Raw genomic sequence first — 25,596 nt, forward strand, 5'->3', positions numbered from 1 at the left:
TGCCACATAACGTTGTGTCCTTGGGCAAGGCACTTCACCCTACTTGCCTCAGGGGGAATGTCCCTGTACTTACTATAAGTCGCTCTGGATAAGAGCGTCTGCTAAATGACTAAATGTAAATTACAGTGTGTGTGTGTGTGTGTGTGTGTGTGTGTGTGTGTGTGTGTGTGTGTGTGTGTGTGTGTGTGTGTGTTTCCTGGCTAAATATGGGCCAGAAAAATAAAAAAAACAAGTCTGCAGAGAACTCTCTAATATGAGCTCTGATGATAGCACAACAGCTGTCATGTGTGGGCTGTTCCTCTCGGAGGAGGCAGCCTCCGATTTCTCAGCTTCTCTCGGAGACTGTGTCCTGTCTGTGTGTTTGTGTTTATTTTCAGGACGTTAATATTTTCCTATGATATTACTATGCTGTAGTCTGAATACAGGATGAGACCATAGTACTGAGAGGATGCTTCCCTGGTTGTAGTCAGCCTATTGAATATTGTTCTTGAGGTTTAATGTACTGCATGTTGAGGTCATTGAACTCCACCACACAGCAGTCAAGAGGGGAAAATGTTTCCTGGTGGTAATTGAGGGCGCAGCAGTTCAAACTCAATCAAACCTTCACACAGACACGAGGAGTAGCTAAACTATAGGCCTACTAGCTTAATCAGATATTCATTGGACTGTGCTGTATTGTCAAGGAACGAAGGAGTTCCACCGGTTAGGTAGCTTCCTGGTAGTACTGATGATGTCATCCTGTCTTGTCTCTGTTTAACTTGGGGGGGGGGGGGGGGGGTAGCTTGTTCCCTAGGAGACAGTGTAGTGTAACGCTGCTGAAGCCCCTCGTTCGTCATGTCACCTTCAGAGTGAGAGGGCTGCAGAGGGATGGGTCTGGGCGTGCGTGCGTGTGTGTCTGAGCCTGGTCTCAGGGTGATGTAGCTGCTGTTATCCCAGCTTGGCTGCCATCGATCAAACAGTCCTTCCAGGAAGACGGACAGACCAGCCCCAGACCTGGGCTGGATGAATATATCACAGAGAAAAGACTTATTGTGAGTGTGTGTGTGCGTGACTGTGTGTGTGAGTGTGTCAAGTTAAACTGATTACTAATCTGCATATTAAACCGTGACCATGTTTGTGTAAGAGAGTCATGACCTCATGGCTGACTTCATGCAGCAGTGTATATCTCTGTCATGAGCTTCCCAGTGGCTAACAGCTTAGGGGTCCCGTCCAGGAGAGAGAGCCTGCCACAGCACACAGGCTCAGGAAAGATCCCTTCTGTTTCCAAGAAATAACTCACATACTTGAATTGATCTGGGATATTTCATAAATTAGGTTAAGTAAATACACTAATAGTCAGACAAAACCCCTCAAGCATATTCATGCGGACTTCTCTCTCTTTCTCTGTCTCTTTCACCTTCTTTCTCACCCTCTCTATCTCTCTCTCTCTCTCTCTCCCTCTATCTCTCTCCCTCTCGCTCTCTCTCTCAGACAGACACACACACCTGCCTTCATTAGCTAAGTGCTGAGCAGTGCCTGACACGCCCCCACAGGCAGGGTGCTGCTGTGGCTCAGGCTCCTGCGCCGCCTGGCTGGAGATGGAACGAGAGAAAGCCTCTGCTCCAGCTTCCCCACTGTTATTCATCACCCAGATCAATAACCTGGGCTGGTTGGCTGAGAATAGAAACAGCCTGAGTTATGGAGGCGCTGCTTTAAAGAGCCCGGCATTTCTGCCTCTTGGCCGTCGCCCTCTCTGCCTTACCATTTTGAGCTGCGAAATCTCCCTCTGTATAACTCCCAATACCTTTACCTGCCTATGCACTGCTGTTCAGGTCCAATGGCCGGCCCACAGTTAGAGGGGGAGTGTATGTACGTGACAGAAGGGTGGAGTGGAGTAGGGGTGGTTGATGAGAGAGAGAAAAGACCAGACAGGTCTCATTCTTAAGGTGACCGTCCCCCTGGCACACCCTCCTTACCTTTCCCCTTATTTCTCCATCTCTCTCTTGTTGGCTCTGCCATTTTCTAACACCAGTCAGTCTGCACACACTTCCTCCCACATGCTATGGGGATGTGGAAGAAAAAGCTAGGCAGTTTTTCCAGGAATAGAACCTCACGTCGGAACAGCAATGCACTGTAAGTCTCACCATTCCAGCCAGGTCTACTTTAGGTCTCAGTTCATAGTGTTTGTGTGTGTGTGTGTTGGGGGGAGGTGTATGTTTGTATGTCAGGGGGGAAGGGAACTTTCACACATGACATGTGGATCAATAGTGACAAGACAGCTGGATATGATATATTTTGAATGTTATTGTGCTATAACGGATCTGGAGGATGCTGTGTAGAATCGAATGCAGATATACACCTCCAGGACCAGCAAGGGGTCCCAAGAGCACCAGGGTCTGTCTGCTCGTCCATTGTGCCTGTGTGTTCCCTGTGTGAGGTGACCGTGGGAGGAACAGATGAGTTGTGCTAGTGCTGTATGCCCTGTGGTGTCTGGGTCACTGGAGAGGGGGGAGCTGGCTCTGGGATTGTCTGCCATTCATGCAACAGCGACCAGAGAGAAGCTGAGCAGCGGCAGACAGTGACTGTGCACTTCTTCAGCGTGTGCTCGGCAGAGGGAGAGAGGAGAGAAAGCCTAGCACTGATTGATACTGTGGTCGATAGTCAACGCGCTTTCAAATCAGGATGGATCCTACCTTATTTCTCATTTTACTTGACATGACATGTGACTCGTCTGTGTTAAACACATTCAGGGGAGTGTTGATGACTGAATGGACGTGGAATGTGTAAAAGAGAGTGGATGAGAGGCATGCGTTGGCCAAGCATGGGACGTGAGTTTGCATCCCCCATGCCCTCCCCAACAGAATGCATTCATTCTCAAGATTGAGATCTTTGGCGTTACCGTCTGCTTGAGCTGTACAAAGTGGCTGTGTGACTTTGGGAAGTAGCAAACCTTGCGCAGAGATTTGGGTGAATGCTAGCAGAGAGCCAGTGATAAGGATCAGGCTGGAGACCAGGCCAGATTACCACTCAGCTAAATGTGTCGAAGATATACCAAATTTGATCTTGTCAGCCAAGTGATAGTTATGTAGCCTAGTTATGATCCTTTCCCACTCAGCGCTGCAAGGACTCAATATCAACATATGATTAAGCACAAGGCCTCAACGGGGTAATTAATCATGCACATAAAATTGCACTCAATGATGTAATGATGTTGATTCAGCAATATATGTTTTCCCCTGATAACTTGTTACGTAATGTATCTTCACTCCACCCTCATGGCCTCTTTCTTCATTACAGGGCTGAAAAAACGGAAGTGTTAAGTGAAGACCTCCTCCAGGTAAGATGCACAATGAGGCTTTGTGTGTGTGTGTGTGTGTGTGTGTGTGTGGGTGTGTGTGTGTGTGTGTGTGTGTGTGTGTGTGTGTGTGTGTGTGTGTGTGTGTGTGTGTGTGTGCGTGCGTGTAGGACTGCTTTGCCTGTGCTGTGCCTGTTCTGAAGACAAGCATCCTGCAGTATATCTCCACACATCCATTGTGTGTGAAATTGCTTTTGAATTACCCCCAAGTTAATCAGCTCCAAAACGGTCCCTCTAAGCATGAGACACATCGAGAGCACCCCATCAGGTTGGCTGAGACTGTCAAGCTGCAATTGATCAGATTAATGGATGGTAGTGACATCAGGTCCACCAGATTGGTTTTCGATGGCTGTTAGAAACAGTGGAGAACCCTTCCTAGGCACCACTTAGTGCTGTCACCACATGACGACTTCTTACCTTTGTACCGCATGTACACTTCTTCTGTCCTTCTATGTGCTTGGGCTGACTCATAGGGAGGCTTGACATGATTCTTTACAGGAATGAGTGTGTGAGATTGAGGGAGTTCGATGGAGTTAAATGTGTGTGACTGAGGGCTTGAGTGTGTGTGCATGTGGAGGGGTGTGTGTGTGTGTGTGTGTGTGTGAGTGAGTGTGGGAATATATGATGATGCATGTGTGTATAAGTGACTGTCTGAGTGTATGTATGTGTCTGTGTGTGTGTGTGTGTGAGTGTCTGAGTGTGTGTATGTGTGTGTGTGAGTGTTAGTGAGTGTCTGAGTGTGTGCATGTGTGTGAGTGTGTATCCACATGGATGTGTGTGTGAAGTGGCTCCTATCTCAGTGGGCCGTGTCCCCCCTGGCAGGTGGAGAAGCGACTGGAGCTTGTCAAGCAGGTGTCCCACAGCACCCACAAGAAGCTTACTGCCTGTCTGCAGGGCCAGCAGGGCGTGGATGTGGAGAAGAAGTCTGTCAGATCGCCCTCGGTGAGTACCTATGTCTGCCGTCTGTGACCGTCTGTTTTCCGGCCTCTGTCCATCTGTCTGTCTGGCTCGGCTCCACTGAGCTTGAGCCCAATGCCGGGCAGGTCACACAGACAGCGAGCGTCCAGAGTGGAAAGACAGCCCAGATATCTCTGCTCCCAGCCGAGAGAGCTGGACTCTGTCCTTATGTTCTTCTTTCTGTGTAGAAGAAACTCCCTCTCACGACACTCGCACAATGTATGGTGGAGGGGGCTGCTGTGCTGGGGGACGACTGTCTTCTGGGGTGAGTACACAATCACACACACAGACACACAAACAGACATACGCACTGAACACTAGGAGTAATTATTGAAATTACAGATTGATTGTGTGACACATCCATCACAGTGTATTTCCAAAGAGCAATGACTTGGAAAGGCTTGCGGTGTCACCCAGTGAACCAGATATGATTCATGATCCATGATTTGCCTAGTATGTGTAAGGGTCACTACACTTGAATAAATAATGCGTTCCTGTCAAACTAATGAGTTTTACTATTTTGTATTATCTGACTGTGTACACCCCTACCGTGTAGCTGTTATTCATTGACTGACTGTTTCATATGTGGGAAATTAATCACTTTCCTAGTTTGTAACACTTCCTGAATTAATTGAAGTGTTCTGATTGGTCATGGGCGGGATCATCTTTCTGCCCTCTCTTTGGCTACCTCAGAAAAATGCTGAAGCTGTGTGGCGAGACACAGGACAAACTTGCCCAGGAGCTCATTCTGTTTGAGCTCACCATCGAGAGAGATGTGGTGGAGCCCCTGTATGAACTGGCAGAGGTACGAACCATCCGTCCCACTGCCATTAACTCTTGAATATCACAGCCACCTGCAAACACATTGCTCAAGACATTCTGTACAGAAATGAATCATTAGATTACAGATAAGTGATGGCAGGTGACAAACCTCTGATAACAATACCGTGTCTCTTTCTGTCACATCTCCCACACCACACCACAAGACAGAGATTAAGTGGATGAATAGAGCTCTTTGTTGTGTTTCAGTATTCCTCTTGTCTTTTCTCAGGTGGAAATCCCCAACATCCAGAAACAAAGGAAACATTTAGCTAAACTGGTGCTGGACATGGACTCTGCACGCACACGGTGAGGGCTAGCTGCTGACAGAGAGAGCTCACTGAACTGGATGTTTATCAAAGTGTCTCTGTGTGAAGGAGTGTGTTCATTACTGTGTGTGTGTGTGTGTGTGTGTGTGTGTGTGTGTGTGTGTGTGTGTGTGTGTGTGTGTGAAGCTGTGTGTGACTTGGACACTGTCCTGTCTGGGGGAAACTCCATCCTCTGTGAATAGCTGGAAGGAAGGCTCCAGGTGAATGTCACTGAGATATGGTTGCATATACAGCTGAAGCTTTTGCCGGGCCGGAAATAGGCTGGACCAAAACTCTCCATGCTAAATTTTAGTGTTTTCCTTTGTCTTAGTCCTATGTCAACAGTGCTGGTTGAATGTCAGCATTTTACAAATTACGACCAGTGTCCATTCAGTGTCCATAAAAATGTATGCGAAAGCTTGACATCACTTCCTGACCAAGGCTGGTCTGAGTCGCTTTTCATCTCCACCACCTATTGTGGGTCTTCTGCTTTTACAGTCCTGTGAAGAACAGGCCCACTGTACCTCGATGCTCTGTCTGTATCTGAGGAATGGACATAACCACAGCCTCTCTCTGCTGACTCACTGTCATTACACACACATTATGGGCTGTGATGCTGGGAAAATGTGCTTCAACTGATTTTTTCTCCTCCAAGGTCCAGTGCTGACCCAAATCTGAGCCAATTTTTCCCAGCGCCCCACTGTGTGTGCTGAGTTCCCCTGGCAGCGATGAACATTATCTCTGCTCGATGACTCTGCCCCATCAGACACACACACACTCCTCGACCAGAGTAGGATAAAGAGAGAGAGAATTGGAGTGAGGCTAGGGAGAAGTAGAAGTGAAGGAGAAAAAGGAATGAGCAGAATGAATGAGTCAACAAGCAAGCGAGTGTGTGAATAAATAAATTACTGAATGAATGGCATGAATGAAAATTGGAACTTAACCTTATTCCCCCCTTTTCCAACACCCCTTTCCCCCCCTCCTGCTCTCCAACCCTCAGGTTTCATCAGTCATCCAAATCTTCAGGTCTCTCCAGTAACCTGCAGGCTACAGGGGCCAAGGCCGACCACCACAGGGAAGAGATGGAGGAGGCAGCCAATCGGATGGAAATTTGTCGAGTCAGTCCCCCCCCTCATAACCCCCCACCTCCTTTCCTCACATTCCCTTAAGCACTTCCTGATGTTAACCACACTTATAAAGCAGTCAGCTTTTCAAATGTAAAGGTTCTGTTTTGGTGTTTCCCCAGGATCAGTTATCAGCGGACATGTACAGTTTTGTGGCCAAAGAAATCGACTATGCAAGCTATTTTCAGACAGTGAGTAGAGCATCCCACACACCTTGGACGGCTCTCTGCCCTCTCTGCTTCTCCTGACCCGTGTTTGTGTCTTCCTGTCCTCCTCCTCTCCTCTCGTCTCCAGTTGATAGAGGTCCAGGCAGAGTACCACAGGAAGTCGTTGGAGCTGCTCCAGAGTGTTCTGCCCCAGATCAAAGCCCAGCAGGGTGAGCCTGCCCAGCGTCTCTCCTCCCCGATACACCCTCCTTAACACACCCTCCTTAACACACCCTCCCTGACACGTTCTCCTCACCTGGTCCTTCAGGCAGGCCACTGGTGTGGATGTCCACAATACCAGCCCATCTCTGGCCGCATGAGATCGTTTCCATTAGATCAATAAGCATCCTTTTAAGATAATTCTGTTAAAAGTCTATTAACGCCTTGGCACATCACTAGATAACGACATGCCTGCCTGCTGTGTAAACCCTGAGTGTGTTTGTGTGCTTGTGTGCGTTTATGTTTGTGTGCTTATGTGTGTGTCTGTGTGTGTGTCTACAGAGACATGGGTAGAGAAGCCGTGCTACGGGAAGTCTTTAGAGGAGCACTTGGCCCTCAGCGGGAGAGATATTGCCTTCCCCATCGAAGCCTGCGTCACCATGCTGCTGGAGTGTGGCATGCAGGAAGAGGTCAGTGTGCACTCTGCTTTGAATCACTATCTTTTCTAACATCTCTTTCGAAACTAAACCGCTTAATACATAGTTCACAGTAAGGTACGGTATCGTATATTTCAAATGATGCAATGCCACACAGTCTGAGAAGAGGTTTCGTTCTGTCTGTGTTGCTATCAGGGCTTGTTCAGAGTCGCACCCTCGGCCTCCAAACTGAAGAAGCTGAAAGCCTCTCTGGACTGTGGGGTGATGGATGTTCAGGAGTATTCCGCAGATCCGCATGCTATTGCAGGTGAGTCACCACCCCAACCCCCCCCCCCCCCCCCCCCCCCCCCCCCCCCCCCCCCCCGTTTAGCCTAAAACCTGTCCCCATGGTTACATTTCGGTCTAGAATATCGAAGACTTCTGCCAACCTTACAACGGAAGTCTCTACTAAAGGTTAATTTGACATGTCGATGCAGGCGGGCTCCGTTGATAAAATTTTGCTGATAAGATTATGTTTAAGATTAAGTGATTTGCTTCCTGCGGTGGTACACATTATAAGAGAGAAATATTTGCAACATTAGAAGCTAGAATCTTCCTTATCTGTTTCACTCACAGAGCAGGCCTGTAGATCCTAGTTACCCTACAATCTACTTAATATCTCATTGAGCTAAGGCAGTATGCTACTTGGATACCTTTGTATAATTGTACATACAATTGTTCTGCACCACATTGAGGGCCTCATTTACTAACATTGCGACCGCAGCTTAATCTGCGACTTTGCCCAACCACAAATAGCGCACAGTGTATTTCCACATTTTGCGTGGTATTTATCAAACCAGATCCTCATCGGGCAATCAGCGCCTTACTCCGCCCTTTAGTGTTAATTAGTGCGCCGTTAAAAGACGGGAGAAATCGCCTGCATGTTACTGCCACCATGGGTGATTTGAGGAAAAGAAAAAGAAGGTTCAGCGAACAGGAGATAGAAATATTGGTTCACGAAGTTACAGCTAACATGAACATGTTACAAGGAAATAATACACCTCTCCTCCCATGTCTTTGCGGCACACACCCACTTTCCCTTATACCCTCCCCAGCAGCGGTAATCTGCGTTTTTACTCAAGTGCGCTGCCTTTGTAAATACGGTTTTATGTCTTTACCCGCTATTTTACGCCTGAAATAGGCACAATCCTGTTAGTAAATGAGGCCCTGAGACCCTGAGTGAGTCTAGAGAAGAGGGTTCCCTGCTGCTCTCTGATGGAGCCATGTTTAACAAGATGGTGCTCACAGATCCAGGCCAGCCGTACAGACAGTACAGCTCATTAGTGACCCCTCGCCTGAGGGGAGAGTAGTGTCAACCCAGCTTTGTGTTCTGCATCACACACAATCCAGAGACACCGCTATCAACACCACGGCAGAGCCTTCGTTAACAGGAGTTAGACACCCTCCCTGGAGGTGCATGCATTTAATGTGTTTAGTTAGTGCTCCCCATCCACACAAACAATCACAGACACACACACCGTACAGTTACAAATACACATATTATAGACATGTTCTATAAAAATACACAGATATAATAACACAGCCACTGCCTTGTGATCAGTACTGCCACATTTTGAGGGATCCTATTGGCTTCATAAGTCACCCACCCCAGCATCCCTAGGGGAAGCAGACAGAGGGGTCTACATAAAGGGGAGCAGATACAATAATATGAGTAGCTGATTACAGCCCTCCGGCCTTATCAGTACTGATGGAAAAGGAAATGACTTTGTCACTCATAGCTCATGATGATCTCTGGTCAGTGCCAGTCCAATAAGCACGGCTCTTATGATTCCATACATCTACGATACGAAATTACATACAAAATCAAAATCATTCTCGTGAAATTATGCACCGTTTTATTGAATAGCCAGCATTATACCCACATGCTTCCTGAAAGGACAGAGCTGGTTACTCTTGTGTTTGTCTGTTGACTTGACCTCTGTCCTGGCCAACTACTAATCCCTCTATCAAGCATGTGTTTTGGAAATATACAATAGGATGAGATTCTCCTCTGGATATAGTTTGTTGCTGTTGCACAAATTGTACTTGAAACTTCCAGTCTATTGTTTAAGTTGATATTCATCCTCTGTGTCTCAGGTGCTTTGAAGTCATACCTACGTGAACTCCCGGAGCCACTGATGACCTTTGAACTCTACGAAGAGTGGATTCAAGCTTCAAAGTAAGCCTCTTTTCACACTTAATTCTCTGTTTTAGATAAAAACATGTCCTCACAGTAAACTTCCCTTTCCTAAAAGGATGAGCTCACTGGTCCTTAGACCACATAATACTCCTTTTACACGGGTTTGCTTTTTGTTTGTCCTCCCAGTATTCCAGACCAGGACAAGAGACTTCAGGCTCTCCTCACAGCCTGCGAGCAGTTACCCATGGCCAACAGCAACAACTTCAAGTGAGTCATCTTATCTCATGATGCCACATTTGTCTCCTCTTTTTACAGCACCGACTTCATAGAATCTTGAGGGTTTTTTGTCACATGATCAAAAGTCAATTGGTGAGAGGATGAGAGCAATGAGAAACCACAGCACATGACAATGTCATCATGCAACTGCACAAAGAGGATAATTTTTAGGGCTTTTTTTGGGTGGGGAGGGGGTGAAAATCTAATGTAGGTTCACTGGAATGATTTTCTGGATGCTCCCTAAAGCTATGAGTCATTTGAGAATGAGCCATAAACCACTGTCTTCAGGGCTCTGGGTCTATATCTGTCCTTACCAGTGACATTATTAATATCCTACGTTAATGAATAAATGAATAATTAATGAATTACGTGGTCATCAGTTTATTATTGTTTGATGTTTGTGTCAATGTTTTGACAGGTATTTAATCAAATTCCTTGCCAAGTTGAACGAGTACCAGGATGCAAATAAGATGACCCCTGGAAATATCGCAATCGTCCTGGGCCCCAACCTCCTGTGGACTCATGATGAAGGGTAGGACATGGATCTCTGTTCTGTCATTCACAGACAGCTCAGTACCACCCAGAAAGAACTATTTGAAGATGAACAATGCTTATAGATATTTAAAAAAGATAAATAAATGTTCGAACCTATTCAGAAAGGTGAAGCAAGCTCTTCAACAATTAATATATTTGTTAAACTTGATATCGCTTGGAAACTCTGAAGTTGAATTTTAATGGACAATTCTCTAAAATAACTGGCATTAAACTGTCTCTGCCTTGGTACTTTTGTCTAGCCTTGACTTCACTCTTGCGTCAAAGTAGAATAATTCCACTGTCTCTTCCCTCTCCTTTCTCTGCAGGAACATCACTGAGATGATGACAACTGTGTCCTTGCAGATCGTAGGCATCATTGAGCCAATCATACAGCATGCCGACTGGTTCTTCCCTGGGGGTGAGTACGAGATCTCTCCATTAGACAGGAAGACCTGCCACTCTCATCCATTAGGATTTCATATTACAGCTTTATTGTGCTTGTTCCACCCACTGCAAGTACAGACACGTCTTTAGACATATATTTTCAGGCCATTTTGCTTCATTGGGACGATAGAGTACAGTGTAGAGGGACTGGGAATGAAGGAGAGAGAGAGAGGAAGGGGGAGGACATGCAGCCAGCCTGAGCTGTAATGGAACCTGGGCCCCTGTGGTCAGGCCTCAGCCTACATGGTACACGCTCTTAACCGGTGAGCCACCCAGCGCTCCAAATTGCAGACGCTCTGTCTTTGAGTGACATACGGTTATCTTAAAGGACCAGAACAGACGTTTGTTAAATAAATTACATATGAGCAAGAAAGAGACAAAACAAACTTTGAAGACAAAATTAAGTTCATTGTGACCTCAATTACATACTTCAACAATGTAGCTTGCAACGGGATAAAACTGTTGGATGACGTAGACGATATCTGTCTCTCTCCTTAATACTTTCAGAGATTGAGTTTAACGTGACAGGAAACTATGGCAGTCCAGTTCACACCAACCACAACGCCAACTACAGCTCCATGCCCTCCCCGGATATGGACCACACCGACCGCAAGCATAACGACCAGAGCCGACGCCCCCTCAGCGTTGCCACCGACAACATGATGCTGGAGTTCTATAAGAAGGACGGGTACGACACAGCTCCCTGTCTTTCACTCTGTTTCACTCTCTCCATTTCCTCTCCAACCCTCACATTCACTCTGTTTCACTCTCTTCATTTCCTCTCCAACCCTCTCTTTCACTCTGTTTCACTCTCTCCATTTCCTCTCCAACCCTCATTCACTCTGTTTCACTCTCTCCATTTCCTCTCCAACCCTCATTCACTCTGTTTCACTCTCTCCATTTCCTCTCCAACCCTCTCTTTCTCATTACTCTCAAATCTTCCATTGCTCTCTGCCCACTGGCTTTCCTTCCTGTTGTTTCTCCATTACTCACACCTGGAACCTGAACCATTAGCCAGGCCGTGCGTTAGGAATGATAATATGAATGTTTCAGATTTGTAAAGTATGTTGGGCAGACTCCGGATAGAAGGATTTTGTGGCACAAAAGCTTCTTGGTAGACAGGAAAAAAATGTTTGTGTGAAGGCTGCGGATATGAATGTTTCTTTTGATCAAAATCCTCGGCTACAATGTTGAACTCGGTGAAGAGTTCAGTCTTGTGTTTTTCTCTCTCACTCAGTGAAGGGTTTCAGTTCTCTTCACTGTTGACGTCTCCTCCCCGAAGCTATTTGAAGGGCAAGACAGAATGGATGAGAGAAAAAGAGAAATAGAAAAGACTAAAGGAAAGAAAAAAAAAAAAGAGTGAGAAAAGAAGGGGAGATGAAATGAAGAGTTTGGTCTGTGACGTTAGGTAGGTAGCCATTCTAGTTCGGTCAGGAGGATTAGTTTCAAGTCAATCATGTTCTCGCTCTCTCTTTTAAAACGACCTCCGTCTTATCGGCTCCTGCCCAGCAGAGCAGCCTGTCTGAGCCCCCCAGCCCAGGGACCACATAAGCTCAGCTCATTAAACCTGGCCAAGCCTGAGCTGGGACCAATCAATAGGGCTCGGCTTTCATTAGAAACAGACACCCTTTCATAGCCAGTAGCTCAGGTTAGGGAGCGTTCTGTTGCTTTGGACAGGCTGATAACATGTCAGGAGACATCTACCTCTGTCCAGCCACTCCTAGTTTTCTCTTTTAAGATCTCTTTTAGGCTTATGTTCAACTTTTCTCTTTACGTGGCTTGTAGTGCTGTATTGCTATTGAGTGAAGTGTTTCTCAACACACCATAGAATGCGTGGTCATTTATTCACCCTGTAGTAAAACTTCCGCTGATCCATTTAACTTGCTTAATTTTGTGGTATTTTGTGGTATTTTGGTACCCATTGGGAAACTGTGCCCTAATTAGCACTAAATGAAGCGATAATTGGATTACCCGGTAGGACTTGGATATCTGTAGGGATGGTACATCTTCACCCCTTGAATCCCTCTGCTCATTACTCTCAGCATGACTCTAATCACAACCCCCTCTAAACCAAGCCCCACCCTGCCACGCCACCATCTTGGTTCTCAACAGACCCCCAGACACTCTCACTGTGATGCTTTGATAGTGATGCTGTCATGAAGCCCAGGGAGTTACTCATGACCTTTACCCCTCATTTTTACATTTCTCCTCTTCCAAAGCAGCATTAGGAAAATACAAAGGTACTGTACTGCTCTTTTCATGTCCTTTACTGATCTGTCATTAGGCGTCTTTCAAAAACATTAAAAGCGTGAAGGGAGAACATGTTCTCCCTGACATTTGTCTGTTCGTATTCCTTTCAGGGTTGTGCACTTAAGTGACTTGGATTCCTATAGTTCAATGTTTCACACAGTGTGCTGACAAAGTGGTGCCAAATAGCTGCTGTCAAGTTCTTGTGTGAGATTGTCCGTAAATTGTTTCCTTAAATGCACCTTTGCGTCGCATGGCACTGGATGGACCTCTTACAATAGGTCCAATAACGAGAATCCAACACACAAAACCTCTCAACTGTTTTGTCATTGAGTTAGCGATATTCCAAACTCACAGTGAGAGGTTTCAACTGAAAATCTGAACCATAGCAGTTAAAAAAGTACAATGTGTTCTTGCAACCATGTAGGCTAAGCTGACCGCTGACCCCCATATCCCTCTATTTGATTGGCTGTGCGTTTCTATCCCGCTGCAGCATGGGTGTCAGGGTTATGGACACCTCTTGGGTGTCCCGCCGAGGTTCATCTTCGGCCCGTAAAACCTCCTCCACGCCACCGGGCATGCTGCCCCCGGCCCTGCCCTCAGACGTGCTCCTCCCCGAGCAGCCAGGGGACTTTTCGACATCCCCCTCTCCCACCCCTCCTCCCGCTAGCATTGACCGGGCCAGGTAAGGCTAGTACGCCCCCCCCCCACCACCCCTTAACCCACCACTCCCATTTCCTGTGTGCCTCAGTGCCGCTACGACCAGCACCTGACACCGAAAACGCCGTTGAGCCCCTCCTTCCACTGTTGTCGTATGCAACTCACTGTGGGCGTCTACAAACAATCTCCCTCACCACTTGTCAGCTCTGCGTGAACCCAAAACCCCCCACATTCGTCGCATGCTTTGTCAAACCACCTGCCTGACCTCTTGTGACATTTTGTTAATGTTGTTTTTTTCATCCTTGTATTTGGTCTTCTTACTTGGAGTTCTTTGAAGTACGATATCCACATTGTGTTAGGTTGTTGTGGTCTTTTGTTGAGGGACAGAGTTAGGTTTGCTTTTGTTTAAGGATGTTCTTTCTACCATATAAATGTGAGTTCCCAACCCATGACAGTTAGCCTCAGTCATTTAAAGACAAAATCAACAGAGAGAAAAGGTTTGCCAATCCAGCATTTGCATGCATCTCCTCTCCTGGTCACCTTATACAATCTGCAGCATTCTGCAAGCTTTAAAAGACAATGCTTTTATCATCTGTAGACCATTTGATTTGTTTCACGAAACATTTACATTGTGAGACTGTGACGGTTGTATTATGCATGGCCTGAATTAAATGTGTCTTTTAGTTACGTTCTTATTTAGTGCTTTTCTCTTTAGACCTCTCTTCTCCCCCCTTTTTAACCCGACTGTGTTCAACTTTGTGGTAAACTAATCCCTTCCTCATTCAAATCCCTCACTTGTTCTCACAATAAACCGCACTGGGGACTGCAAACTCACAAACCTTTCCGAAACGCCCTGCTGGACTCGCACTCCCCTCCTATCAGACACCAACAAATGTAATCGTCTCTAGTGAAAGAGTGTGCTAATGTTTGCCCCTCTATGACTCAGCACAGCTCGCTTCCCTGTGACATCATTTACATTTTTATCATTGCAGCTCGGAAGATGCGTCCTCCAATTGGTCGGACTCCTGTTATACCTACCCCTCCCCTGAGGAGGAGAAACCCCCCCCCCCTTATCCCTCTTCCTCCTCTTTCTCCTCCGGTTACCTACCTCCCCATCATTTTTACACCCGGGCACCGCAGTGTGTGCGGCCTGTTGCCCCTGGTCCCGAGTCCATGCCCCCGGGGCCCTCCCCCCCACCTCCCCCCCGCTGGCCTGGCTACAGCCCTCCCCCACTCCCACCCTTGTGCCCATCCCCCCATCAGCTTGACATCAACTCTAACCCCAAGCCCAGCTCCCTGCACCTGCCCAAACAGGGCTCCCTACCCGATGCTCTGCATGCAATCCCGTCCGAAACTAACGTCTCCCCCCTCTACATCAAAACCCCCCTCGTTCTAGCCCGGCACGACCCCCCTCCCGGCTCCCTCCCTCCTAACACCCCCCTATCAGCCCCCCCTCCTTGGGGAGCCTGTGCCTGTAACCGAGAGAGAGGAGCCAAGCTGACTAGGTAAATACGTCACCCTACCTGTCAATTTCCTGAACTCCGACAGAAACTCACAGTCTTCCCAAAATATGCGCACCTGCACACACTCGCACAAGTCCAGGAGACCAGTCAGTTAATGAGAGAGGGGTGCAGTATGTGGAAAGAAAGGGGAGAGTGAGAGTGAACTATTTCTCCAAAAGTGTCAGCATCCCTTTTTTTATTCATTCATTTGTCTCGCTTTTTGTCTCCAGAATTTGTGGTTCAAGGTGAAATGACTCCCATCATAAAAAAAATATTATCTTGAAACTGGTTTGATTTAGTATGAATAAATCCAAATTGGAGTGTTTTAGTATGAATAATTCTCTGGGGAATGTATACATGTCTATGTTGCCATGGCATTCTGGGGTTTCTAAGCAACAGAACTCTAAGCTCTCTGTGAATAAAATTATAGGAAATTAATTTGAGTGTCCAGTAGGCCATAGTTTGGACTTGCCTACATCAGCTCCTGAATCAGAATTGGACATAAGAGTGATTATGTGAAATATATGAATAGCAAGATCCCCATCGTTGTATTTTTCCACAACCTGAAACATATGTATTTTAACCTCATTTGCCTAGCCCCGCCCTGACTAAATCCTTCCAGTTTCACTCACCCATCCATGTCTCATCTGCTGTCTATGGGCGGGGGGATTTGACGCTGGGAGCTGCCATTCAGATGCTGGTATAAACTGGTTATGCCTTATGACCTTCAAGCTCCCTTCTTACTGCCATTGTGACTGCATAGCACCATAAAAGGCAGAACAATCTATCTAGCCCAAAGGGTTTGGTTCAGACCTTGCTCCACCATAATAAAGCTAGTCCATATTGTGTGCATTAGTGATCACTCAAATAACTTGACATTGAACTATGGGTGTTTGAAGAGATTTCTGAAATGGGTTCAAGATGAAACAAAGAAGCGAACTATAATGAATATGTAATGAAGGACACACATTATTACTATTCATATGTTGTTTGTTTTTTGGTTCTACTAGTACACTGAAGAACAAGGAGCTCTCGCCTGTGATTGGACAGAAGAGCCAACAGGGATCAACAGCCTCTGGTGGTCCGACACAACACTCTGAACACAGCCCTCTCACTCTGAGGAGAGGTACTCACTCTGTGTGTGTGTGTGTGTGTGTGTGTGTGTGTGTGTGTGTGTGTGTGTGTGTGTGTGTGTGTGTGTGTGTGTGTGTGTGTGTGTGTGTATACATCCCATGTTGCCTGTACATGACAGAAAGCTGGAGAAATGCAGAGGAAGTAGAGCTTGCTGAGCAGACAGATGGGTTGTTCTCAGGCTTGTCACTTCTCAGTGACGGTAAACTGCCTTCTGTTTCACACAGTCTCTCTCCGTGTTTTCTCCACAGCCAAAAAGTTGGCCCCCATCCCACCTAAAGGGCCATACCCTCAGTCGGGGGCGATGTCGGACCAGTCAACCGGTCAGCCTTCCCCGGTCAGCCTGTCCCCCACCCCTCCTAGTACCCCCTCCCCGTACGGCTTCAGCTACCCCCAGGGCTACGCCACCATAGGCTCTCCTGGACAGGCCCAGACAGTCACCACGCCGTCCCTCTCCTCCCCTCCCTCGCTTGCTGGCACGCTCACCAAGGCCAGGCCCACTCCCAAGCCACCCAGGCAGAGACCCAGCCTGCCCCCACCTCAGCCCCCCTCCACCCCTGGCTCCAGCCCCCAGCCTCTGGAACACGGCCTGCTGGATGGATTGTCTCCTGGGGAGAGCATGTCTACAGGTAAAAACGTCTGCACTGGTGCAGCTCACGTTGAGCTTCAAAACCACTCAAACACTCTCTCTCTTTCTCTCCCTCTCTCTAGCAATGGTCAGTTGAATTTCGTGCAGTTACACATCTGATACTTTTTTACATTTCACTTGAAGTACACTGTTTAAAGGTTAAAAGCTTGTTTCTATTCCTCTGGAAGACTCTAACTTATCTCTTATCTTTCTATTATTTTTCTTTTTGTCGACTACTGTCATTGTCTGCCTACAGCTGTATGAGGCGAGAGGTTCTGTATGGGCATATTGTGAGAGGGACTTTTAGGGTAAGCAGGAGTTCCTGTACTGTACTAAAGCCTCTCCTCACCACCACCACTGTACGCCATTTTGGCTCAGAATGGAGCTGATTCCAACTGTCTGTATATTTACCTGTATACATGACCTCTGCTATGTATATATCTATATATATATACTATATTTGTTCAGTCCACCACTAACCCATTTTGCTGGCCTTTTGCATGGTGGCTGAGACTGACTCAATGCATGGCTTAGTGGACGTGTGTGATTAAGACTGTCCACAAAACAACCCAGGACTGACGTTATTTTGCTCTACCAAAGAGCGACCGCCCTTTTTATCCTCCTGCTGCCCCTTGCTTACTGTACACACTGCACAGTTGACCCAAACCCATCCCCCCCACACACACACACCACCACCATGGCCTCCACCACCCCTTGACCCCCCAAGCCTGTGCCCCCCCCCCCTGGTTGTCACTGGTTGTTCTTATTACCCATTTCAGTGTTACTCGGTGGAATCCATCATCCTCACATGACTGTGAGATACAGTTACAACATGGATATGGGTTTACACTGGCTTTCATTCTAGGGAGAGTTTAAGTGTGACACAGTGCACTTCCTAACACTGAAGCTCAAAGCTTACGTTATGAGCTCACGATGACTCGACTGCAGTGTTTGATGCATCATTCAACATTCATGTAGTCCTGCACGGATCTGTGGTTCTAAGCAATTCTCTAAGACTCTACTCCGTGTCTCTCGTTTCCTTCTCTCTTGTTGTTGATCTCATTGTTGTATCTCTGCCCCTCAGATTCTCTCTGTAACCTGGATATTCCCATCATTAATGTGGAGCTGGACGGTATCTTTGATGAGCCCAGGTGCGCCCCCTACAGGAATTCTGTGTCTGTGGTCGAATCTATCAACAGAGCAGAGTCGGAGGAAGAGTCTGAAAGCACGGTACTATGACGACGAGACTCCGCCCACAACGAGACTCCGCCCTCGGCTCTTCAACTATACTGTCCTTCCTCCGGGAGTCAGCGCCTTCCATCTGACCTTTGACCTACCCAGTGTTCTGTCACCTCCTGTTTTCACCCCTTTACACAAAACACCAGAATCAGCCAAGATATATAAATAAATAAAAACTCACACCACATACACATTTAGGAATAAATACAAATATGACAATTACTGATATCAGCTTTCATCAGCTGTTTGACACTTGAGGAGGGGAAGAACTTTCGATACATTCAATCCAACACAATTCTAAGTTTTTTGCTGACTTTATGTGATTCTATGGTATGGTCATTTTAAGGAACTTTTATCTTTCTTTTGGCCTTATTTGAGTCATTTGCAATATTGCCTTTAGCTTCACGTACCAGACAGGAAATCAAGCTGCTCAGTGAAAACTGCTCCTGCAGTATGTGAGTGCAGTATGAAAGGAAGCACAATTATTGTACATCTCTGTCCTGTCAATGTATAGATATTTGTCTTTCTTTCACCAAGACTAAATGATTTCCCTTGATGCCACACAAAGTTCCTCCCTTGTGTATACCCGGGGGCACCAATTCAGAAATCTACCACTGGCAACCCCTTGTCTTGTCCATTGTGAATGTGTGTGCGAGGGATGTGTTTGAAAAGTGTGTGTATCGTGTTTGAGCAGTGTGTACTGTGTTTGAGCAGTGTGTACTGTGTTTGTGTAGGAGTGTGTGTGTGTGGAAACCTCTGGTCATTCAACAAGCTGAATACAAAATCCGACTTTCAAATGGGAGATGCATCTGAATCTAGAAATCGTTAAGTTATTGTTTATACTGTACATTTCAGATAATATAATATTAACAGAAGTACAATATTATGAGTTGGAAATTGATATTTTAGTACAGAGAAACATTCATTCTTTCCTTTAGAGTGTTCAGAACTTGATCTGAGATTATTACATAGTAGAGACCTAGGCCTCTGTGGTTTGTGTATGGAGGGACTATGAAGGATAGAAATAGTAAAATTCAGATAGCACTAAGGACTGGGGACCTCAATCCACAGTATGACTGGAATGTGCAGGGTAGGACTGGCTCCTCTCTGTGGTCCTCAGCTTTAACTAGAGCTCTGGGATTCATCTCTGGCAAGACATTCTCATTCGCATGTCTGCTCAACTACCAGAGAGGAAATATCGAGAAGATTTTGTTTTTTAAGAATGCTTGTATGGGTGTGATATTTTGTGCTTTTGTGGTCAGGTTAATATTGAGACTGTTGGTGCTTTCAGCTGGTCTTTTCATATTAAGAGAGCCTCAAAACACACAGAAGAGCCAACACAGTGAGAGGATGAGATGTGTGAGGTCAAAGTAATTGTAAGTATTTTTGCATCTTAAATGGGGTTTATTGATATTTCAATGGAGTTTCATAAACATGTGACTCATGATACTGATGAACCAGGACAGACCCCAGAAATACGACCAGCCAGACTTTGAACAAGTGGGTTATTTTGCCTTTTGTTGATTATGATCTACGAAAAATGATGACCTCTTTGTTAGGAAGACTTTTGTGAAACCTTCCCATCCATAAACGAATACAGTAATTGCCTGGAAGATGCTACGCTGCTCTTTCACTCTCAGACTTTGAAGTGCGATATATTTTATTCACAACACTACTGTAAATAATAAAGCCTGTGTATATAAGTGTATATATACAGTACCTATAGGGGAGATGATGAAATATATATGAAGATACAGTATGAAAATATTAATATTAATTCAAAGTATATATATTGATATGTATGTGTTGTTTTGGTCCTGACATACAGTAATATTGCCAGATTCACACTCAACAAAATGCAGTAAGTTTTGCACACTTATCAGCAACAAATATCATACGGTAGTTCTAATAGCACTGACATAGATCCAAGGTTAAATCTACTTTATAGGACAGCTCATTTATAATGCAGACAGTGCCTGTAGTGCAGTCATGTACCATAAAGCTGAAGACTAAGTCCAAATGGAAAATGCTGCATCACTGTATTGCTGCTTTGGACTCACTCATACAGTAGCAAGCATACATCAAATACACAGCCTGCCCATGAGAACACTAATACACATTTGAATAATGTCAGTTAGTAAAGGAAACTAGGACCACCGTAGATTCAATACTTTCCATAGTAACACGAAGAGTTTGCAGTTTTGATTACAATAATAATAGACACAGTTCTATCCTCCTTTTAGAAGCAATACAATTTAACACAATTCTGAATAGACAGCTCCACAATAAAAATGTTTCAATTTTCAAAATAAAAAGTGCAATTACACTATTTATGAACAGAGAACCTCATATGAGTTGAAACTCTCTTACAAATGATTGGACGTTTTCTACAGTTTATATTTAATCAATGTATTTTGGATTTTGTCATTTGTCTTTTCTATGAATTCTGCCAATAGTGAGGCATTAGTGCAACATGTGATGCAGTCATACATTATGGGTTTGACAAATTATTGGCAAATTGCATACCATTTTTAAAAGCTCCTGTTACAATTAGGATGTGCTGAGGTGAATGGTCTGTTCTGTGTCTGGACTGTCTGTGATGATGTGCTGTTCTGTAGCTGTTCTGTAACGAGGGGTTGCTTTCTGTCTTGCGGTGGCTTGTACATACATTTTGAACACAAAAACAGATTTAATGTTGTGGACCAGGGACAGATGGTTAGAGATTCCAGATGCATTTTCAGTATTATTCTTTTCTCTCTTAGCATGCCCATTGAAAGATAAAAAGAAAAGGCCTTGTTTTAAATAAATAGGTGGAATGTACTGGTGACTATTTACATGTTCACCTCAGGTCATTTTAAAAGGAAAGGGAAAATTATTTATGTTGTGGTTGTAGTTTTAAGTCCAACTGGGTGGAGGGATATTTGATAGTGTATTGTGACAAAGCTTGGGGCTTTGGATGGGAGAGGGAAGGCAGGTTATGATCAGACATTGTCCTTTGTTGTGAAAATCAGAGGCATGCTTTTTGACCTCGTGAAATGTTTCTCATCGTCGGTCCTACTTGTGCTCGTCATTATTGTCATGATGTGTGGAAAGACATAGATTTGCAAAGCAGGAGGAATCAATCAGTGTTGCCCATGAGCAATTTCAAATAGCAGGTCTTTGGTAAACTTTTTGTCAACATTCCATCTAGTTCTAATCAATAACTCACTCTCAGCTGAGTCAAAGTATATTGTATTTACATCCAGTAGCATGATTTAATATTCACATCCAACTTATCATCACATCATGCCTTTGACAGCTGTTTTCCTTGAAACTAGATGAGAAAATACCAACCAACTGAACATAACTGAACTGGATTTGTTTTGTGAAGCAACAATTACACAAAATTACTTCTGTGACTGGAATTGTGCGCTTATATCTGCAATATCAGCAAACCTAATTTCTTATGAAGAAATGTCTGCCTATCAGCCAGACATCAAACTCCACAATACCAAGTTTGCCTGTATGAGCATTTGTATGGTCTAACACTGTGGTGCATGCAGCTATTGTTTGATAAACAAGTCCATCTTACATTAATCGCTTCTGCATAGTTTATGTTTAAGTAATGGGGGCCAAAATACAGTAAAAGGGAAAGACTGGGTGACTTAGAGACATTTAGGATATTTGTCAAACTGTGTCAAACTGTGATGGCATTTGAGACCCTCTTTTAATGACTCGATAAGGAGGGGAGGTATTTACATGGACATGTCCTCTGTCACCAAGTGGAACACAGTGTGTACTGAAAGATCCAAAACAATCCTCATCAGAATGTTCAAACTATTAAAAACCATTTTTTAAATTCTGACTGTATTTTTCTTTTGGTGTGTATATTGAATCCTCCAGTGTAAAGAAGTAAATGTGACATATAAGAAATACAGTGTCCTGCTAAACAGTAATGAATGATCTGATTAACAAGCCTTGCAGTGATATTAAGTACTGCCATCCGTGATCATTATAACTATTATATATTACGAAACAATACATTTCGTTTTTTGCTTGCCAATCAGTTGTGACTGTGCTGTACATGTTAATTACAGAGAAAGTTACGATAGACTAGACACAACAAACACAGGCTACATCCACAATCCTTTCTCAGGCGCCATAGAGAGTCAGATGGCTGAGCGGTTAGGGAATCGGGCTAGTAATCATAAGGTTGCAGGTTCCATTCCCGTCTGTGTCAAATGACGTTGTGTCCTTGGGCAAGGCACTTCACCCTACTTGCCTCGGGGGGAATGTCCCTGTACTTAGTGTAAGTTGCGCTGGATAAGAGCGTCTGCTAAATGACTAACTGTAAATGTAAATAATTTAGACAGTTATCAAGTGCTCTGGTGGAGGCCAGACACTCTCTGTGAAGACAAAGAACATGAGTCACATAAAATATTCTTGTTGCAATAATATATTACGTTACATCAGCAACAATCTCCACATCATAACCAACGTACATGGCATGCAGATTTTGATTTTAAAGCACAGGTGGAATGGAGGTTATAAGCACATATCTCAGGCGCTAATGCACTGCACTTTGTAAACAACACAAGGTATATTTACATTGCCTTTCAGACATACTGTACAGCAGAGGTCATGCTGGTCCATTTTTTTAATGATGCATGCAGTATTAGTGTCTGAGGTCAATGCACATGCACCAATGACATGCTGACGACTCATACCTTTGACCTTTTGGCCATGAGACTAAACTGTGGTTGGTTGACTGCTTCCAAACACGTGACCTTCAAACAATCCCAGTCTTCATTTATTGTACGTTTTGGTTAGGTTTAACTTTGACATATATCATGGTCTAAAATGTTGCAACAAACTAAAACTTAGATGTGCGCTACTTCCATATCCTGTGCCAGTCTTACCAGAGTCCATGAGGACACTGACGGGGGAGTGGTAAGTGTGCAGGTACTGCTGTGGGCTCAGGAGCTCCCCTCTGCTCAGCAGCTGGGTAAGAACGTCCTGAGGAACGATCAAGTCTGGAACCTCATCCAGCACTGACCCCGGAGGCATCTTAGAGCCCTAAAAAGTAAAATGACCATTCGCCTTGTCTTTCTAACATATCGAAGCCTGGCTTTGATGGTTTCACCTCAGATTGTAATGATGTACCTTGTTTGCTTTTTGATGGTGGTTTCCCAGCTTGAGGAGCAGGGACAGCACAATCCTGATCAGCGCTTCTGTGACCTCCTCCCCGGACGCATTGTTCAGAGTCCTGGCCTGTACATTCAGCACTTTGTAGCTCCACTGCTGAAAGAGACGGCTGGGAAGGTCATGCGACATCATCAGAACCCTTGGGGCCTCGATCAGGGCGCTGCAGATAGATAGGAGTCATGACAACATCAAAACAGCATGTCAAACGGTTCACAACTATGCTATATTAAGAGATGCCTGATATGGTACAAAAATACTTTATTGACTGTTTATTTTGAACACGTTGTTACCCCTGTGGCAGCTCCTGCATGCTGGTCAGGTCCTGCAGAACAGACACCAGAACCTCACTGGAAGACTGGAAGAGAATCACCACTGGTACAGTGCAAGAAATATTGCTACACAGCATATTATTGTTATATACGTATTTATTGCTTATATTGAGACACAGACATCCCAGACAGGCCTAATAAATACCAATGAATATTAATTTATCCTTGGTTACCTCAATGACGTGGAGCATGCAGGTTGGATACAGCAAAAGCAAGCCTGTGATACTGTCACCTTGGTAATACTTCTGCAAGCGCTGGTTTAGTTCCTCGTAGTGCACTGAAAGAAACAAAAGGGATTTGTGTAATTGTTATCGATAGTAAAGGTTGGTTTCCTGGTTAACGCTGTCTCTCAGTGCAAAAACTCCTATTGTTATCTTTTATTGCTTGCATTCAATGCTGTTCTTTTGTGAGTGAATTTACTTCCATAGAAAAAACGAGTCTCTTCAAGATGTCCTGCCCTTTTGTAAATAGGTGTGAAAGCTATAAAGGGATCCATACTAAGAAGGAAGGGACGTGTGAGAGAGTCAGTATCCCTTTTGGAGTTTGTGCAACATTTGAGTGATAGATACAAGTGTTAAATTGCATTCATTTTGTAACTATGGTGTGATCAACAACAACAAAAAGTTCTCATTTTGGCGTGAGGGCTGAAACCAGAGAGGGTGTACAGCAGCATCTGTCAGTGAAACAGTGATGGCTTGTAATCCCTTAAAGAATGCACATCCTCTTAGAATTAATGGCTCTTAAATGTGTTCTAAAGTAACGGCTGCCTGACCTCCCAAGTCTGTCCTGTCGGCGAGTGGCTGGGGGAGGCTGGCGATGACTACCAACCGGTGTAACAGGAACTTCTGGATGGACAGAGAAGAAGGGTATTATTATAAGACCTGCAGTAAGAGGATGTGAATCAAGAAAAAAACAAATTAATAATGGGCAAACCATTACCTTAACAATCAATCATGCCATGACAAACCAACATATTTGCTCACTTTAACACAAAGAACAAATGAACACATTAACAAATCGTCATTTTGGTCATATCCTTGAACTTGATTCTTGACTAGAGTTGTCTCAGCTCTACCTACCCAATATATTTTACCAACCATTTCATCTTCAGGTTTCAAAAGTCTCCTCTGTGCCATAAAATGGTGAAACAGACTCGTCCCAACGTCCTCCTCCTTCTGTTGTTTGAGACTCTGCATGCTGGCTGCCTCCATCTCTCTTACAACCAAACACTGACTGAGGCAAGACCAGCAACGTATTGTCCTGTCAGCCTCTCTTTCTGTTTACCTCCTCCATGGTATATCCTGGAAACCTGCCACTACTACCCCCAGCGTAATAAACCCAGCCTGCAGCAGCAGTGACTGTCCACAAATGCCCCTGATTAATACCCTGTTTAAAAAAATATACTGAAATAAAATATACATGTATATTTGCAGTGGTTGCTGAACATGGAGATATGCGTACGTTCTCTGTATAGCGCTGTTAGTGTTGGTACATACAGTAGTCATTCTGTCCACTCTCATGCAGCCACACTCAGACATTGACCTAACCACAAACACTGCCCACTCCAGGCCAGTTAAGGGTACCTTGTTTATTCACAGGATTGCCAGTTGGAGAGGCTAAGTCTCTATGACAACGAATCTCATTCTCCTTTAGTAGAATAGCAGGTCTCATTTCAATATGAAAGCAGTCTTCTGTGTTAGTGGTGCCACACAAACCGGGCCGCCTTATTACAAACCCAATTATTACAAACCCTTATAACTAATCCCCAAACTCCAAACACATGTAAGGTCAAGTTTTACCATGACACTAACTCTATATCTCGGTTTTGTAGTTTTGAGAGAGCAAACATAAAGAAACATCACATCTAACTGTAAAATAAACATAATTTCTAGGGCCGGA

At 44.9% G+C, this 25,596-nt stretch overlaps 2 protein-coding genes across 12 annotated transcripts in view; one reads left to right on the top strand and one right to left on the bottom strand.

Moving 5' to 3' along the window:
- Positions 1 to 18,981, top strand: part of LOC124475542 (rho GTPase-activating protein 44-like) — a 41,233-nt gene extending 22,252 nt beyond the window's left edge. Inside the window, exons 1-21 of one of the 7 annotated variants that reach the window (XM_047032240.1) lie at positions 1,905 to 2,112; positions 3,277 to 3,316; positions 4,157 to 4,276; positions 4,480 to 4,556; positions 4,985 to 5,096; positions 5,343 to 5,419; positions 6,419 to 6,536; positions 6,665 to 6,733; positions 6,837 to 6,918; positions 7,250 to 7,377; positions 7,540 to 7,651; positions 9,481 to 9,562; positions 9,710 to 9,790; positions 10,218 to 10,331; positions 10,660 to 10,751; positions 11,285 to 11,465; positions 13,518 to 13,709; positions 14,677 to 15,189; positions 16,197 to 16,312; positions 16,569 to 16,946; positions 18,030 to 18,981. In XM_047032240.1, the coding sequence (XP_046888196.1) occupies positions 2,042 to 2,112; positions 3,277 to 3,316; positions 4,157 to 4,276; positions 4,480 to 4,556; positions 4,985 to 5,096; positions 5,343 to 5,419; positions 6,419 to 6,536; positions 6,665 to 6,733; positions 6,837 to 6,918; positions 7,250 to 7,377; positions 7,540 to 7,651; positions 9,481 to 9,562; positions 9,710 to 9,790; positions 10,218 to 10,331; positions 10,660 to 10,751; positions 11,285 to 11,465; positions 13,518 to 13,709; positions 14,677 to 15,189; positions 16,197 to 16,312; positions 16,569 to 16,946; positions 18,030 to 18,184 (2,910 nt within the window). In that variant the 5' untranslated portion in view covers positions 1,905 to 2,041 and the 3' untranslated portion in view covers positions 18,185 to 18,981. Of the gene's footprint in view, positions 1 to 1,904; positions 2,113 to 3,276; positions 3,317 to 4,156; positions 4,277 to 4,479; positions 4,557 to 4,984; positions 5,097 to 5,342; positions 5,420 to 6,418; positions 6,537 to 6,664; positions 6,734 to 6,836; positions 6,919 to 7,249; positions 7,378 to 7,539; positions 7,652 to 9,480; positions 9,563 to 9,709; positions 9,791 to 10,217; positions 10,332 to 10,659; positions 10,752 to 11,284; positions 11,466 to 13,517; positions 13,710 to 14,676; positions 15,190 to 16,196; positions 16,313 to 16,568; positions 16,947 to 18,029 lie in introns of those variants that run through there. The other 6 variants (XM_047032241.1, XM_047032242.1, XM_047032243.1 and 3 more) reach the window with 6 other exon arrangements.
- On the bottom strand, positions 18,925 to 25,149 carry LOC124475544 (testis-expressed protein 47). 5 transcript variants are annotated; one of them, XM_047032252.1, is made up of 8 exons: positions 24,777 to 25,149; positions 24,470 to 24,542; positions 23,871 to 23,974; positions 23,659 to 23,723; positions 23,327 to 23,528; positions 23,083 to 23,239; positions 22,891 to 22,950; positions 18,925 to 22,569 (listed from the first exon to the last, which is right to left on the bottom strand). In XM_047032252.1, exons 1-7 carry the CDS (start codon positions 24,906 to 24,908, stop codon positions 22,913 to 22,915), a joined length of 771 nt encoding a protein of 256 aa, XP_046888208.1. In that variant the 5' UTR covers positions 24,909 to 25,149; the 3' UTR covers positions 18,925 to 22,569; positions 22,891 to 22,912. The 5 variants fall into 5 exon arrangements, with proteins under 5 accessions (XP_046888208.1, XP_046888206.1, XP_046888207.1 ...); XM_047032250.1 differs by lacking the exon at positions 22,891 to 22,950 and having other exon boundaries at positions 24,777 to 25,148; XM_047032251.1 differs by lacking the exon at positions 18,925 to 22,569 and having other exon boundaries at positions 22,578 to 23,239; positions 23,659 to 23,690.
- Positions 25,150 to 25,596: the final 447 nt, after the last annotated feature.

Source organism: Hypomesus transpacificus, chromosome 13, assembly GCF_021917145.1.
Source record: "Hypomesus transpacificus isolate Combined female chromosome 13, fHypTra1, whole genome shotgun sequence".
In the NCBI taxonomy this organism is placed as follows: Eukaryota; Metazoa; Chordata; class Actinopteri; order Osmeriformes; family Osmeridae; genus Hypomesus; species Hypomesus transpacificus.

Excerpts from the sequence above, each read along its gene's own strand:
- LOC124475544 (XM_047032248.1), bottom strand. The coding sequence starts at position 24,908 with ATGGAGGCAGCCAGCATGCAGAGTCTCAAACAACAGAAGGAGGAGGAC. Across the intron at positions 23,724-23,870 it reads GCATGCTCCACGTCATTGAG|TCTTCCAGTGAGGTTCTGGT; the intron begins GTAACCAAGGAT and ends ATTCTCTTCCAG. Across the intron at positions 23,240-23,326 it reads ACCATCAAAAAGCAAACAAG|GGCTCTAAGATGCCTCCGGG; the intron begins GTACATCATTAC and ends TTTACTTTTTAG.